The 16,901-nt window shown below is 36.3% G+C and overlaps 1 protein-coding gene across 1 annotated transcript in view; it reads right to left on the bottom strand.

Moving 5' to 3' along the window:
* The window catches only part of SEMA3C (semaphorin 3C), a 184,721-nt gene that overhangs the window by 86,769 nt on the left and 81,051 nt on the right, over positions 1-16,901 (bottom strand). Inside the window, exons 3-4 of the mRNA XM_057549730.1 lie at positions 3,678-3,838; positions 2,372-2,434 (exon numbers count right to left, since the gene is read on the bottom strand). Of these exons, the coding sequence (XP_057405713.1) occupies positions 2,372-2,434; positions 3,678-3,838 (224 nt within the window). The remainder of the gene's footprint in view (positions 1-2,371; positions 2,435-3,677; positions 3,839-16,901) is intronic.

Genomic DNA, 16,901 nt, shown 5'->3' with positions numbered 1-16,901 from the left:
TCCTAAATATCCCAGGTGCAATGAATTTTTTCTTTGTCTTTTGTGTGTATCCTCAGCATTTATCATATTCTCCCCGGAGAAGTGGCATGTTTTATCAACTAAGAGCAAAAAGATCTAGAGCCATATGTGCCTGAGTCGGACAGAGGCCTCCCACTTGCAGGCAGTGCAGCTTTGGGTAAGTTCCTTACTCTCTTAGTGATTCAGTTTATCTATCTTAAAAATGTGGATGACGACAATAATGTCCATCTTGCAGCATTGTCATGAGGATTAAAATAAAACACTTAGAATAGCACCTGGCCCATTGCATTAAGTGTTGGCTAGTATTACTTGGTAATTATTGTATATATGTCTCATCATCTCCAGTATATTGTAAAGACTCTTGAAGGTAGGAACTCCACCTTATTTACCTCTGGTTCCTTCACTTCAATTAACCGATTTGTACAAATTAAAATATTCAGTTCCTGCATTTTAAAAAATGAAATATTAAGTAATTAGATGATATTTATTCCAAAAGAGCTAAGAGGTTCTTAAATATTTGGTTTCATTGAGAAGTGTAATTAAAATGTTGTTCTATAGAACTTCTATTTAGCATCATTTTTCTGCCACTGGTATCCTGATTAAAGGACACTTGTTTGTAAGTACCTCACATGCCTTAAGCGAGATGAATTTGTCAACATTCTCTTCTCTTGCATAGACAGAACATATATTTGAAAGTTAGTTTGGTTATTATTTCCCAGGACCCAACAGCATTGGCTGTACTACAACAGAGTCCACTACCAGTTACCTCTGCTTGGCCGTGTGGCAGAATATAAAGATATCCATGAATGATATTACAGCATGACAAAACTACGTGAAAACGTAAGCATGTATTGAAGATTTCATCTAATGACGTCTAATTATAAGAAAGCAAATAACAGAGCATTTCTACTTTGCCAAAGGGAGAAAGAAATCAAATGACTTGGCTAAGACTCTTCAGAAAATCAACAATAATTTTTGGAAAGAGAATGTGCAAAGGTATCTAAATCCTATATATTCTGCCTGTTGCAGTTTGTATGAATGGGACACAGAAATTTTTTTGAACAAAGAACAATTAAATCCAGTAATTACAACCACAGGATATTATTGTGGCAAAAGGCGAGACATGATCGCATAAACATCAATGGGAAAAATCTCTACATTAAAGGATGAAAGAAAATAGTTTAATTCATGCAAAATTATTGAAATCATAGCTTCAGGGGACCAAAAAAAAAAGTGCCTTTTCCACAACATTATACTTCATTCTGCTATTGGTTCCCTAGAAAACAATTGTAATGTACTCTTTTGAATGTTTCTTTCACATTTTTCTGGAGTTTTTTCCTTTTCGATTGTGGTCCAACAGATCCTGTGGGTAGCAAATATGCTCCTGTGAGCTCCTTTTGCCCATTTAAAATTTTCTCTTATAAGGTGAATTATGAAACTAAAACAATGAAACCCTGAGCTGAGTCACTCCTGGTGAGCACTCTTGCCAAAACACCCGCTGGTGAGACCCAGAGATCTGCACTCCAGAGTCTGCTGTGGTCCTGCCTTAAGCCAGGCTTTTTCAGAACTTTGTTCTGAACTGCTAAGAATCAATAAAATATAAAAGTTTCATTTCCACACTTCTTCTTCCACAAGGAAGAAGTTTGAGACAAGAAGGTGAAATGACATCTAAGCTTCATTATAAACATTAAATGACTTGTGCACATTAAAGAGCTGTTCCATGTATTTTTTATAATATTCAAGAATAATTTAATGTGTCAGTTTCAGCAAGTCATTTGTAGAAATCAATATAGATTTATTCCTTGATTCTTTATATGGAATCTTTATATGGAATACATTTTGTAAAAGTATTGCACACTGAACATTTACTGATATTTGTATCTGCCTTGATTTTTGTTTCTGTGGTTATTTTTAATTAACAAAGATAACAGCCATTACTGGTGATTTATGTTTCTGGAATGTGCTGGCTAACCACTACCCTTTTGACGAGAATCTTTCTTTGGAAAAGCCCACATGGTATCTGGGAGCTACTCCAGACACTTGAATTATCATTATTTCAGCAGCCTGCTGAGAATTCTGCAGGTTGGATCCACTTTGAACAGGGGTTATTACTGAAATCCATCATGAAAAGTGTCAGGGTTCAATAATGAAAGCAACGCAGGAAATTTTTACCCAGTCAGGAATTCCTATGTTACAGTGTTTAAGATTTCCAATCACTTTGCATTTACATTTCTTACCATGTGTCCAGCAGAGGATTCAAAACACCAATACCCTTTGTCTCATTCTTGGATGCACTCAAAGTACATGAATTCAAAGACTAAATATTTAAGTTTTGGATTTTTTAAGCACTCACTGTGGGATCTTTGCCAGCCATTTTGCACTCTTCAACTTTGATTGTAGATGCTGGCCAGAAAACCTGCTCAGAAAGGAAAATAAAGGTTGCATAATCTCACTTGTATATATGACAGCTCAGTGCTCTTCATTTACTTTATGCTAACAGATTTCTTTAATTCTATATTTATATTTCAAATTTCTTCTTTCATTTTATGAACTCGTTAATAAAGATTTTATTACTTTATTCCAACAATTATGTTTTTGTTTGTTCCATGAATTTTTCCGTCAACAATTCTTTCTATAATATGTGCTCATTTACTAATGGTACAATTTTAAAATAAGGAAATTATTGATGTGCACAATATAATGTATATTTCCCTCCCTCTGATTTATAGTACACTTTTCACAACTGCTTATATCACAATGAATTTATGTTTATACTGCTATCTTGGGGTTTTTTTGGTAAACTACACAGCTAGGCTGGTGAATTTACTGCAAACTAGGTACTTCAACAGCTAAAATAACCTGAATAAAGATTCTCTCTCTGACATACTGTGCTAGCATGCTAAGTCATTGCAGCCTTGGGTCAGGTCTGATGGGGGTGATTTTTTTTTTTTTCATTGTCAGCCTGTAGCTCATTGTTAAAATAATAAAGTCAGATGTGTTCTTGCTGTAATAAATTTATAATTAATTTACTTTTATTTCTTTACTTTAATGAAGCTCAATTTATTTCCTTGCTGTGAAATAGAATGATAAATATAGTTAACCCTTGAACAACTCAGAGGCTAGGGACACTGACCCTATATTTCAGTTCCACATCCAAAGATTCAACCAACCATGTATCATGCAGTACTGTAGTATTTACAACCAAAAAGAATCTGCATATAAGTGGACCCGTGCAGTTCAAATCCCTGTTGCATAGGCCACATTTCTTCAAAGAACACTGCATTTAATAATTGTGTTCTTTTCAAGGCCTTCTTGGTTTATGTACAGATGACAAGGTACTCTGTCCTTTAATCTGACCATTTTTCATGCTATACTACATGCTTCTCCTTTTCCCTTTCGATGTATGTATACACAGGAAGTATTTTCTCACTTAGCTTCAAGTTGTAGATGACTAAAAACTATGAAACTAGACATGGAGAATTGAATTGATTATATTTTCAGTCCTTGAAATAAGTAGTAATTTCCAAGTATTTATTGATACATGACCTGTATTTTCTATTGTTCTAATGATGCACATAATTTTTTCATTGTATTTGAAACTTTTAAAGAAAAAGACACTTCGGAATTTAACATTGCCCTCATGAAAATGATAAACTTACACTCAAAGGTTCTTGACTTATGTTGTTAATATTCAAGGAAAGAATGTGATCTTTGCTGCCCACATATAGCCGGTCCTGATCTTCATCCATTAATAATATCCTGTAGTCTAAAGGGTGGTGAGATAGGCTGAAGTATTCAGAGGTCTTGGTTTCTCGAAGCTCTGAAATAGTGAATAGCACAAGTGAAAATTGAGTATCTTGATTCCATTATTTTAATGAAAATTATCTTATGGAAATATTTACCAGAAAAGTCAAAATACATTTTCCTCCTACAATAAATTAATTTTAAAACAGTTATGTTAATGGAGATTTTTATTTATTGCCTCTATGCTGAATTAAAACATAAATAAATCCACAAATGCAATGTTAAAGTTTATAGTAGTACTACTTGATTACAAAATTATTCATATTTTGCTAGGACCTCAGCTCAGTTGTTTACTGTTTGTCATCAGCTCAAAGCTTGTTAAAATAAATCACCCAAAAAAATACAGCAAGTGAGTAGATTGAACAAAAAACAAAAGCAATGATGGTGTGAATGTCTTCCTAGACTCTCTTAATATTTTATGGTTGGACTCAATACGTTCATCATTTTAGGATTGTTGTTTCCTACCCTGAATATTTACCTTACTTCCTCAACGTAATTCTAACTAGTTTAATATATTTTTCTATAAATTACTTGGAAACAGACCTACTTTTTTTTCCATTACATGTCGTTCAGAAGGCAATGTCATTTAAATGACAATATGCCTATGTATATATAAAAAGAAAAATGTGAATTTTCAGATATTCTGAATTTTTAGATTTTTTATCATCTCAATGGGCAGTGACGCATGTTCACTTAAATTCTTTTACATTAAATATGTGTCTGTATAGCTGAACTCTCAAGACAATGAATGCACCAGGACAATAAAAAAAAAATCAATAATCATTATAGCAGATTCAATTTTCTTTCCATTCAAAATGCTCCTTTGCACAATTGAAGACTTTTCCATTCAAGTAGTTCAGGAGTTCTTTTTTTTTTTTTTTTTTTTTTTAAGGATTTTCTTTTTTATTTATTTATTTATTTATTTATTATTTTTGTCTGTATTGGGTCTTCGGTTCGTGCGAGGGCTTTCTCCAGTTGCGGCAAGCGGGGGCCACTCTTCATCGCGGTGCGGGGACCGCTCTTCATCGCGGTGCGTGGGCCTTTCTCTATCGCGGCCCCTCCCGTTGCGGGGCACAGGCTCCAGACGCGCAGGCTCAGCAACTGTGGCTCACGGGCCCAGCTGCTCCGTGGCATGTGGGATCTTCCCAGACCAGGGCTCGAACCCGTGTCCCCTGCATTAGCAGGCAGATTCTCAACCACTGCGCCACCAGGGAAGCCCAGGAGTTCTTTTGATCATGATCTTAAGAGAGTGACAAACTCTACAAAAGAGTCTGCTTTCAGGGATACTCTTTCAATGATGAACTATTTCTAAATTTTTAGTCATTGAATCACAAACACATTTCAAGAAATTCTGATAGGGCTGTGGATTGATTTAAACCAAAATTAAAAAGTATAAGAGCCCTTATAGGCAGCCACAAACTATATTCTGTGAGTACCTGGGCCATATCCCATGTGTGAAGATAGAGAAGCAACAAATTTAACCTGTTCTCTGGGCACCACAGTTCAGAATGTCTGTCATAATATCCTTCAAATGGTTTTATATCTAGCCAATAATTTACAAATACTATGGGAGCGGCATAGTGATTATGAAACCACCTGTGGCACCAAACTCTCTGTGACATTGAACAAATTATTTAACCTCTCTGTGCCTTAATTTCTTCATTTGTAAAAAGCAACAATAATGGTATCTTCTACTGAGAGTCCATATGGAAATCAATAGAATACATGTAAATATTTGAAATGAGCGACAGAGGAAGTATTCAATCAATTATAATAATTATTACTGTTAGTATTATCAATTCTGAATCATTAATTACAGGAAAGCATTAAATTAGAAAAAAATAGATGCCTATTTTCCTACTTTTTTCTTTTCTTTTCTTTCTTTTCTTTTTCTTTTTTTTTTTTTTTTTAAACTTAAGGAGCTAGATTCCTAAAATTACTAACACAGGATCTTAAATCAAAGTCTCTGACATTCTTTCCACTCAGTAACAGCAAAGTGTAAGATTTTTTATGTGGAAGAAACCATTAACAAGTCACTGAAGTATTTAAGAAGAGTCTTAAGAAGTAACTCACGGCGGGGGTGGGGGGGTTGGGGGGGAGGTTTCCCTGGTGGCACAGTGGTTGAGAATCTGCCTGCCAATGCAGGGGACACGGGTTCGAGCCGTGGTCTGGGAAGATCCCACATGCCGCGGAGCAACTAGGCCCGTGAGCCACAACTACTGAGCCTGCGCGTCTGGAGCTTGTGCTCCACAACAAGAGAGGCCGCGATAGTGAGAGGCCCGCACACCGCGATGAAGAGTGGCCCCCGCTTGCCGCAACTAGAGAAAGCCCTTGCACAGAAACGAACACCCAACACAGCCAAATATAAATAAATTAATTAATTAATTTAAAAAATTTAAAAAAAAAAGAAGTAACTCACGAAAAAAGACAAGACATTGAAAGAGCATTTAAACAAGAAACTGGAAGACAGATCTTTGGAAATAAAAGATTTGAGATGCTGAGCACTGTGCAGCATGCTAACCTAGTTTCTGAGCCTCACTAGATATCACAGACAGACAGGTGATGCAGTTGGCAGCCCTGGTGCGACTGGCCTAAAAACTGGAACACCTTCTTTCGCGAGGACAGCAAAAAAGAGTGGAGGGATGTTGTGCAGGAAAAAAGTTAGCCTCTGCTAGACCAGAGGTTATTGCTGAAGTAGGAAAAAAATCCAAGAGCTCAGAACATGAGAGAGAATATAAAATGCAACAAATGCCACTCAAAGGTTGGAGAAGACACATTCTCCTTTGATTTTGCCTAAACTCCAGGGTGTTTAATAAAGCTTGCTTTTCATCCTATGGAGGAGATTCACGGTTGCATAATTTTCCTGTAAAACATCATTTGTAGGGTGCTGGTTGGGTGCAGAATAGATATTCAACAAATACCTCATGAATAAATAACTCTCCAGTGAAATACACAGATTAAAGAAGTAAAATATGACTGAGTTCGTGGCATCTGGGGCCCGGCCACTGGAGTCTGAATGCTGGCTCTGCCATTTCATTTATATATGTACTTGGCCAGTGCCTTTATCCCTCTAGACTCCAGTGTCTTCATCTTTAAAGTCAGGATATAATAATAGTCCTTACATCACAGGGGTATTGTGAGGTTTAAATTGTTAATATACATCAAGAGCTTAAAAGAGTACCTGTCTCACAGTGACATGGGTTACATGGGTTACCTATTATTATGACTTGGGACAAGACTTCAAGCTTCAGCCAGACAAGTAAGAAGAACAATTCTTTACACAGGGAGAAAATATGGAAGACTAAATTGTCTGATTTATATGTATTAATATATTTAATATTTGTTTTTGTCACATGTAGAATCTACTCAAATTATTTGAGCAGGACAGTAAAATAATAAATCATTTTTAAGAATAATAATTTGGTGTGTAGGATAATTTGGGGGCATGTGAGACTGGAAAACTAAGAGATGCTCTTCCAGATATGATGATGATAAAGACCTGATTTGCCAGAAATAGAGAGGAAGAGAGGAGTTGATGTGAGGGTCACTTAAGGGATTTGGAATGATTTTATATGAAGTTGGTCTTTGGGTAAAAGGAAGAGGTAATTATCTTCCAAAGATGTAAACTAAGAACAGGATAAATGAACATGGGCTTTACTAATTTTGAGAGATTCAAAAGGGAAATTTCTTTGGTAAAGAGATTACTTGAGTGTTGATAGATTAAATTCAAGTAAAAGTGGAAATGTCCCACAAGCATGTAAAATTAGGTAACTAATTTGTCATTAGAAATATCAAATCTGCAGGGAGAGATTTCCAATTCTTCTCATGGATGATATGAAGCTCAGAGAGTAGACAGCTCTGAGGAAGCTCTGAGGAAGAGTAAGTCTAAAGTGAAAAGCAAAACACAGAGATGCACTGATCATTAGATCCAAAAAGAGTATCTCTGTAATTGAAACTCAAAGTGAGTCATGATGTACAGGCAGCAGTGTGATACTGTGGAGAGAGTACAGAACTGGAGTCAGACAGTTCTGAGTTGAGATCCCAGTTTCATCACTTACTAACCTGTTACTTTAAGAAAACTACCTGATTTCTCCCAGGTTTCGATTTTCTCATCTATAAATTGGTTATGTTAATACATAGCTCAAAGGATATTCCACCAGCACACGGTAGAAGATCAGTGTGCTCCTTTTGGCAGGAGAGATTACTGATCCTCTGTCTAACAGATATTTTCTTTTTCTTCCCTGTTGGGAGGGAACCATATGCCAACCATAGTGGATCCCCCAGCAAGTGAGTGACTAAAAATATGACCATGTGACTAGTTCTGGCCAATGAGATTTAGAGGGAAGCTTTCAGCAAAGTTACTAGAAGAGGTTTCTTGGGTCTTAAAAATGGCACAAAAAAGAGGTGATTTCTTTTTCTGCTTCTGGACATTGGTAAGTGAGCATATAAAACTTTCAGCAGTTGCTGCTACCAAAAAGATTGCTATCTGAGAATGGCAAGCAGAAATTTAGGAAAAATGCTGAGTTCTATAAGAAATCATTCAATGTCTGCACTAACCCTACGACTGCTCTACTACAGGATTACTTCTGTTATACATGATTTTTAAAAAAAAATCCTTGCTTTTTTTTAGGCACCTTGAATTGAGGTTTGTTGTTTAAACCCTTACTAACTGATAATATCTCTCCAGTGTTCACAGCCCCTAACACCTCCTCACTCTTTCCACCATGGTTTGTTTAGTATGGCTATTTAAAAAAAAAAAAAAAATTTTTTTTTTTTTTTTTTTTGCCTTCTCTTCCCAATGTATGTTGAAATAAAACCAAGAGTGTGAGCTGAGCTGGGAAAACAGTCTCAACTAAATTTTACTTGCAAGTAGCAAACAATGGCAGTTCTCCTCTTTACCTGTTTCGTTAGAAAATAATCAATTTCTTACATTAATTCAAATACCAGAGGGAGCAATAACTGCATTAACTTAAGCCTTTCTGGTCCAAGGATTTTATCTCTTTTTCTGGGCCATAAAGCTATCTTCAAATTTAATTACCTATAGCTCATTGATAGCTGACAGCTGTTAACCAAGGAAGATTTACTTTAGAAGTGCCTCTGTTAGAAGCCTAGAAGCTAAGGCTATTTTTTTTAAATGCTATTTAAATTGCTGGTAGTTAGCTATAGTTGAACTCTGGGGCTTGGGAAAAACAAAAAAATCAAAATGAACCTTTTTTTTTCTTAGAGAATAAAGAGATGAGTTCAAAGCATCCAGGATTTTTATCTATAAAGAGAATGACTGAATAATCCATCATTTTGGGTTTAATGCAGATCCAACTTAAGTCAATGAATGATTCAATAATTTGGCTACAGTTAGAGAAAATGATTTAATGATTTGGCTACAGTGAGAGAAGGAACTCACAATTATTGGTCTCTCATCTAAACAAGTCACAGAATGGCACTGTCCTACATTTCTTTACATCTTAATAATTATGTCATTCTTTTTACAGCACTGGAGGTACAGCTAGTTGAGCTGTTTCTCAGGACATGCTCAACTGACTGAGAAGGAACTTTGAGAGTATGCAGTATTAGAAAATGCAGCGGCCCCACAAAGGGCAGTGTAGGTCTCTAAATCCTTGGGAAAATCTCCTGGGAAACAGTATTAAAAAAAAATACGACATGCTTCTATCCTGAAATCCACATTATTGTAGCGTTCTAGGGTGGAAAATTACTGTAATGCCTTCCATGGCAGTGTTCCCTGAGGGAAAATTTGTAGCATGATACGCTTACCTGAAATTCATGTATTGACATGGGCTTATCTTTGTATGGAAACTATTGTAAGTCTTGGGAAGTTAACCAGGGCTGGGAGAAAAATAAGTTCCCCCCAAATATAAACCCTTGCAATATAAGCTTCTGGGACCACTTGAATATAGTCAACACACTGCTATAGCAATTACAACGTAGTTTAATATACAGAACATATTGTCTGTAATTAACACTCTATCCCTAACCATATTAAGAATTAACCTTTGTTCTCTGTTAGTGATCTTAACATTTCTGAGGTGACTAAGTCAGTCAGAACTTATTCATGTGCTCGAAAATGTGATCTTGGTGGAGGAAGGTGGAGAGTCTAGAGTTCTCTTTTATGAATAATATATATCTGTTAAACTACTGATTAGGGAACACATTCCCTCAGAATACTATATTATCTTTGGCCTTTTATAAGTTTCAAAAACAAACAAAAGATTACTTGATTGAAAATCAATCCCCAGGGGTCTCTTTATGAGAAGCATATGCAATGGTGGCTTATTAATTATATTTAAAGTTCATGATGTGCTATTAATTAATTAATTAATTAATTATTTTTTTGACATTACTTCAAAATTTTATTTTTAGGGACCACAAGATGAGTTAAGAAGTTCTGGTAAATATCAGAGAGGCAGGATCCCTATCACAAAGGCTTTGAGTACCAACATAAGAGGCTTCTACTTTGTTCTAAGGACATTTGTGAGCCTTGGGAAGCTACAAAGCAGGAAAGCAACAAGGTCATCTTCTGCCATCAGACACTATTTATTAAATAGAAAAATTAATGAAGACCAAGTGTCTACCACACCTGAAGACTGTCCCATCCCCAGGGCCCCTGCTGTGAAGGTTATCACAGAGAGCGAAAGCATGGTTTGGAAATCAAGGGATGTTAATGTCATGGGCCCTGTCACAGAGCAGCTACTCAGAATAGATGTGTGGAAGGAGTGCAGGAATAACCAAGTGAGTGAGTGTGCCCCAGAGGGTGTGGAGAAAAGGGAACCCTTTTGCACTGTTGGTGCCAATGTAAGTTGATACAGCCACTATGGAGAACAGTATGGAGGTTCTTTAAAAACTAAAAATAGAACTACCATATGACCCAGGAATCCCACTACTGGACCTATACCCTGAGAAAACCATAATTCAAAAGGACACATGTACCCCGATATGCTATTAATTTATATATTCAATGCATATTTATTAAGCCCTTATCAAGGCAGGCTAGACATCTGCTCACAAAACAGGACACTAATATGAACATACCAGGCCCCTATGACAATTCCAAATCTCGCCTTACATTCCGTTATTTTATTTGGCTAAGCCCATCATGACAGTTTCCTCACCATAAACCTCAGCTCTCCCTCTGGCAGAATGCACACCTACAGATTTTAAAGTAAATCCTTAGCATGTCTTTTACTTTGGAGACATTGCTACTGACAGGATAATTTCCTCTCCTGAATGTCTTATCTCAGAAGAATTTTAACTAGAGTGGGCTTAAATGACCCATCCTCTCCCTGAGGCTCACTATCTTGAAAGTGGGTTAGAAACTGAACTTCACCTATCCCTTTAGGACAAACAGGCAGATAAAAATAAGACCAGTGAAACTTCAGCAGGCTGACACTGCAGTTCCTAATTCCTAAGGCAAAGAGACACCAGAAGGAATGTTGTAAAAGTACACTTGCTCAAAAATAATAGACCCAAATAGCTACCACTTGTGGGTTTAACAGCAGGAGTAACTGTTCTAGGTGCTTAAAAAACCTGTTTAATTTGCATTTAAAACATCTTTGTTAGGCTTTAATATTATTCCTGTTCCACATTTAAGGAAACTAAAATTCAGTTCATTTGAGCAATCTAACTAAGATCACATAGGAAAGAATAGAAGAGGCTAGAGCCAGGATTCAAAGCAAGGTGGGTTCCTTAATCTGTGAACTCTATCAGACACCCTTTTGTTTTTCAAGTAAGACTGACAATTTAAACACTTATTTATTGGGTTTTTACTATGTTCTTGACCTGCCCATGAGTCTGCGCAGTGCCAAATATAGTAAAAGAAATGCCTCAGTTTCTCAAATTTTTTCTTTGCCAATTTGAGGAGCAGGGGGTGAGATGGGGTGGGGAGAGGAGAACATACTCCAAACAACTTGAGAATAATCAAATTCTCAGTGATGCTGTTCTCATTAAATCATCACACCAAGTCCAAGAAAAGCTACATGAGAGTGAGATCAGAGTCAGATATAGCTTCATGTAAGAGGTAAACGGTTCCACTTTTCTCTGTTTTTGATGGATGGGTATGATTGGCTAAGTGGAAGCAAACTGCCAAATGGATATAAGAAAGAAAAAGGAAAACAGTTCTATTCAGTGAGTCTGGCCAGGGAAGGACAACAGTGAATACAGAATGTATCTCCCAGGCACTGCATCAGAGGGCAAATTAACCAATATATAAGAGCTTTTAAAGATGATTCTTATCCTGGTTTGCCACAAACAGCCCAGCTTTGGGCTGTTTTACCAGTGTAATTATCAATAGTGCCCCCTTTACACTCTCAAAAGATTCATGGTTTAAATGATTAGTCTAATTTTAAGCTTTCTCTTCCTGTCTTGAATGGCTTTCCATTACTTTTAGAACAAAATCCAAAATTCTTAACATGGCCTTTTAGGCCTGCTATAATCTGGCTCAAGATTACCTCACTAGAAAATCTCAGTCATCACTATTTGGATATTTTGTTTGTGTTCTCGCCCTTCTGACCTTTTCACATCTTCAAACTTGCCTTCCTCCTTTCTGCCTTAGGGTCTTTATACATGTTATTCCTCTTGCTGAGAGGACTTTTCCTACCTTTTTCTAACTCCTACTCATAACTCAAGCAGTGATTTCAGTGTAATTTAAATTGGACTGCTTCATAAAGGCTTTCTTGATCAGGTCTCTTGATGTCAGGTCTCAGATCTGCTGAGATTTGCTCAATTTCCCTTTGAATTTTCTCTTCTCTTAAAGGCTGCCTGGAAGATCATTTGAAATGGTTTAAAATGCCATGGATTGGGGGGTGGGGGACTATACTGTATGACTTGCTAAGGCCCGCACTGTCTTCTGTATAGTTTTGCATCTGAAACTGCCTCTAAATATGAGACAAAGTTCTTTGTTCATTCACACTCTATCCCATTTTTCTGTTATATTGAGTTTTATGATCTTTTAATTTTAGTGAATTAAAAATTATGAGCATGGATCCACCAGAGGGCAGACAGCAGAAGCAAGAAGAACTACAATTCTGCAACGTGTGGAAGGAAAACCACATTCACAGAAAGACAGACAAAATGAAAAGGCAGAGGAATTTGTACTAGATGAAGGAACAGATAAAACCCCAGAAAAACAACTAAATGAAGTGGAGATAGGCAACCTTCCAGAAAAAGAATTCAGAATAATGATAGTGAAGATGATCCAGGACCTCGGAAAAAGAATGGAGGCAAAGATCGAGAAGACGCAAGAAATATTTAACAAAGACCGAGAAGAATTAAAGAACAAACAGAGATAAACAATACAATAACTAAAATGAAAAATACACTAGAAGGAATCAATAGCTGGGTAACTGAGGCAGAAGAACGGATAACTGACCAGGAAGACAGAATGGTAGAATTCACTGCCACAGGACAAAATAAAGAAAAAAGAATGAAAAGAAATGAAGACAGCCTAAGAGACCTCTGGGACAACATTAAACGGAACGACATTCACATTATAGGGTCCCAGAGGAGAAGAGAGAGAGAAATAACTCGAGAAAATATTTGAAGAGATTATAGTCGAAAACTTCCCTAACATGGGAAAGGAAATAGCCACCCAAGTCCAGGAAGTGCAGAGAGTCCCAGGCAGGATAAACCCAAGGAGAAACACATCGAGACACATAGTAATCAAATTGACAAAAATTAATGACAAAGAAAAATTATTGAACGCAGCAAGGGAAAAATGACAAATAACAAACAAGGGAACTCTAATAAGAGTTCTCTAATAATGAGAGATTTCTCAGCAGACACTCTACAAGCCAGAAGGGAGTGGCACAATACATTTAAAGTGATGAAAGGGAAGAACCTACAACTAAGATTACTCTACCCAGCAAGGATCTCATTCAGATTTGATGGAGAAATCAAAAGCTTTACAGACAAGCAAAAGCTAAGAGAATTCAGCACCACCAAACCAGCTCTACAACAAATGCTAAAGGAACTTCTCTAAGTGGGAAACACAAGAGGAGAAAAGGACCTACAAAAACAAACCCATATCAATTAAGAAAATGGTAAGAGGAACATACATATCGATAATTACCTTAAACGTGAATGGATTAAATGCTCCAACCAAAAGACACAGGTTTGCTGAATGGATACAAAAATAAGACCCATATATATGCTGTCTACAAGAGACCCACTTCAGACCTAGGGACACGTATAGACTGAAAGTGAGGGGATGGAAAAAGATATTCCATGCAAATGGAAATCAAAAGAAAGCTGGAGTAGCAATACTCATATCAGATAAAATAGACTTTAAAATAAAGAATGTTACAAGAGACAAGGAAGGACACTACATAATGATCAAGGGATCAATCCAAGAAGAAGATATAACAATTAAAAATATATATGTACCCAACGTAGGAGCACCTCAATACATAAGGCAACTGCTAACAGCTATAAAAGAGGAAATCGACAGTAACACAATAATAGTGGGGGATTTTAACACCTCACTTACACCAATGGACAGATCATCCAGACAGAAAATTAATAAGGAAACACAAGCTTTAAATGACACTTTAGACCAGATAGATTCAATTGATGTTTATAGGACATTCCATCCAAAAACAGCAGATTACACTTTCTTCTCAAGCGCACATGGAACATTCTCCAGGATAGATCACATCTTGGGTCACAAATCAAGCCTCAGTAGATTTAAGAAAACTGAAATTATATCAAGCAACTCTTCTGATCACAACGCTATGAGATTAGAAATCAATTACAGGGAAAAAAACATAAAAAACACAAACACATGGAGGTTAAACAATACGTTACTAAATAACAAAGAGATCACTGAAGAAATCAAACAGGAAATCAAAAAATACCTAGAGACAAATGACAATGAAAACATGACGATCCAAAACCTATGGGATGCAACAAAAGCAGTTTTAAGAGGGAAGTTTATAGCTATACAAGCCTATCTCAAGAAACAAGAGAAATCTCAAATAAACAATCTAACCTTACACCTAAAGGAACTAGAGAAAGAAGAACAAACAAAACCCAAAGTTAAGAAGGAAAGAAATCATAAAGATCAGAGCAGAAATAAATGAAGTAGAACCAAAGAAAACAGTAGCAAAGATCAATAAAACTAAAAGCTGGTTCTCTGAGAAGATAAACAAAATTGATAAACCTTTAGCCAGACTCATCAAGAAAAACAGGGAGAGGACTCAAATCAATAAAATTAGAAATGAAAAAGGAGAAGTTACAACAGACACTGCAGAAATACAAAGCATCCTAAGAGACTACTACAAGCAACTCTATGCCAATAAAATGGACAACCTGGAAGAAATGGACAAATTCTTAGAAAGGTATAATCTTCCAAGACTGATCCAGGAAGAAATAGAAAATATGAACAGACCAATCACAAGTAATGATTGAAACTGTGATTAAAAATCTTCCAACAAAAAAAAAAAAAAAAAAAAAATCTTCCAACACACAAATGTCCAGGACCGGATGGCTTCACAGGTGAATTTTATCAAACATTTAGAAAAGAGCTAACACCCATCCTTCTCAAACTCTTCCAAAAAACTACAGAGGAAGGAACACTCCCAAACTCATTCTATGAGGCCACCATCACCCTGATACCAAAATCTGACAAAGATACTATAAAAAAAGAAAATGACAGACCAATATCACTGATGAATATAGATGCAAAAATCCTCAACAAAATACTAGCAAACAGAATCCAACAACACATTAAAAAGATCATACACCATGATCAAATGGGATTTATCCCAGGGATGCAAGGATTCTTCAATATACGCAAATCAATCAATGTGATAAACCATATAAACAAACTGAAGAATAAAAACCATATGATCATCTCCATAGATGCAGAAAAAGCTTTTGACAAAATTCAACACCCACTTATGATAAAAACTCTCCAGAGAGTGGGCATAGAGGGAACCTACCTCAGCATAATAAAGGCCATATCACAGCAAACATCATTCTCAATGGTGAAAAACTGAAAGCATTTCCTCTAAGATCAGGAACAAGACAAAGATGTCCACTCCTGCCACTATTATTAAGCATAGTTTTGGAAGTCCTAGCCACGGCAATCAGAGAAGAAAAAGAAATAAAAGGAATACAAATTGGAAAAGAAGAAGTAAAACTGTCGCTGTTTGCAGATGACATGATACTATACATAGAGAATCCTAAAGATGCCACCAGAAAACTACTAGAGCTAATCAATGAATTTGGTAAAGTTTCAGGATACAAAATTAATGCACAGAAATCTCTTGCATTCCTATACACTAACAACAGAAGATCCGAAAGAGAAATTAAGGAAACAATCCTATTCACCACTGCAACAAAAAGAATAAAATACCTAGGAATAAACCTAACTAAGGAGGTAAAAGACCTGTACTAAGAAAACTATAAGACACTGATGAAAGAAATCAAAGATGACACAAACAGATGGACAGATATACCATGTTCTTGGATTGGAAGAATCAATATTGTGAAAATGACTATACTACCCAAAGCAATCTACAGATTCAGTGCAATCCCTATCAAATTACCAGTGGCATTTTTTACAGAACTAGAACAAAAAATCTTAAAATTTGTATGGAGACACAGAAGACTCCAAATAGCCAAAGAAGTCTTGAGGGAAAAAAAACTGAGCTGGAGGAATCAGACTCCCTGACTTCAGACTATACTACAAAGCTTCAGTAATCAAGGCAATATGGTACTGGTACAAAACAGAAATATAGATCAATGGAACAGGATAGAAAGCCCAGAGATAAACCCACGCACCTACGGTCAACTAATCTATGACAAAGGAGGCAAGGATATACACTGGAGAAAAGACAGTCTCTTCAATAAGTGGTGCTGGGAAAATTGGACAGCTACATGTAAAAGAATGAAATTAGAACACTCCCTAACACCATACACAAAAATAAACTCAAAATGGATTAGAGACCTAAATGTAAGACCGGACACTATAAAACTCTTAAAGGAAAACATAGGAAGAACACTCTTTGACATAAATCACAGCAAGATCTTTTTTGACCCACTTCCTAGAGTAATGGAAATAAAAAGAA

This window comes from Balaenoptera acutorostrata, chromosome 7, assembly GCF_949987535.1.
Source record: "Balaenoptera acutorostrata chromosome 7, mBalAcu1.1, whole genome shotgun sequence".
NCBI lineage: Eukaryota > Metazoa > Chordata > Mammalia > Artiodactyla > Balaenopteridae > Balaenoptera > Balaenoptera acutorostrata.
This window is presented reverse-complemented; position numbering and strand designations above follow the sequence as displayed.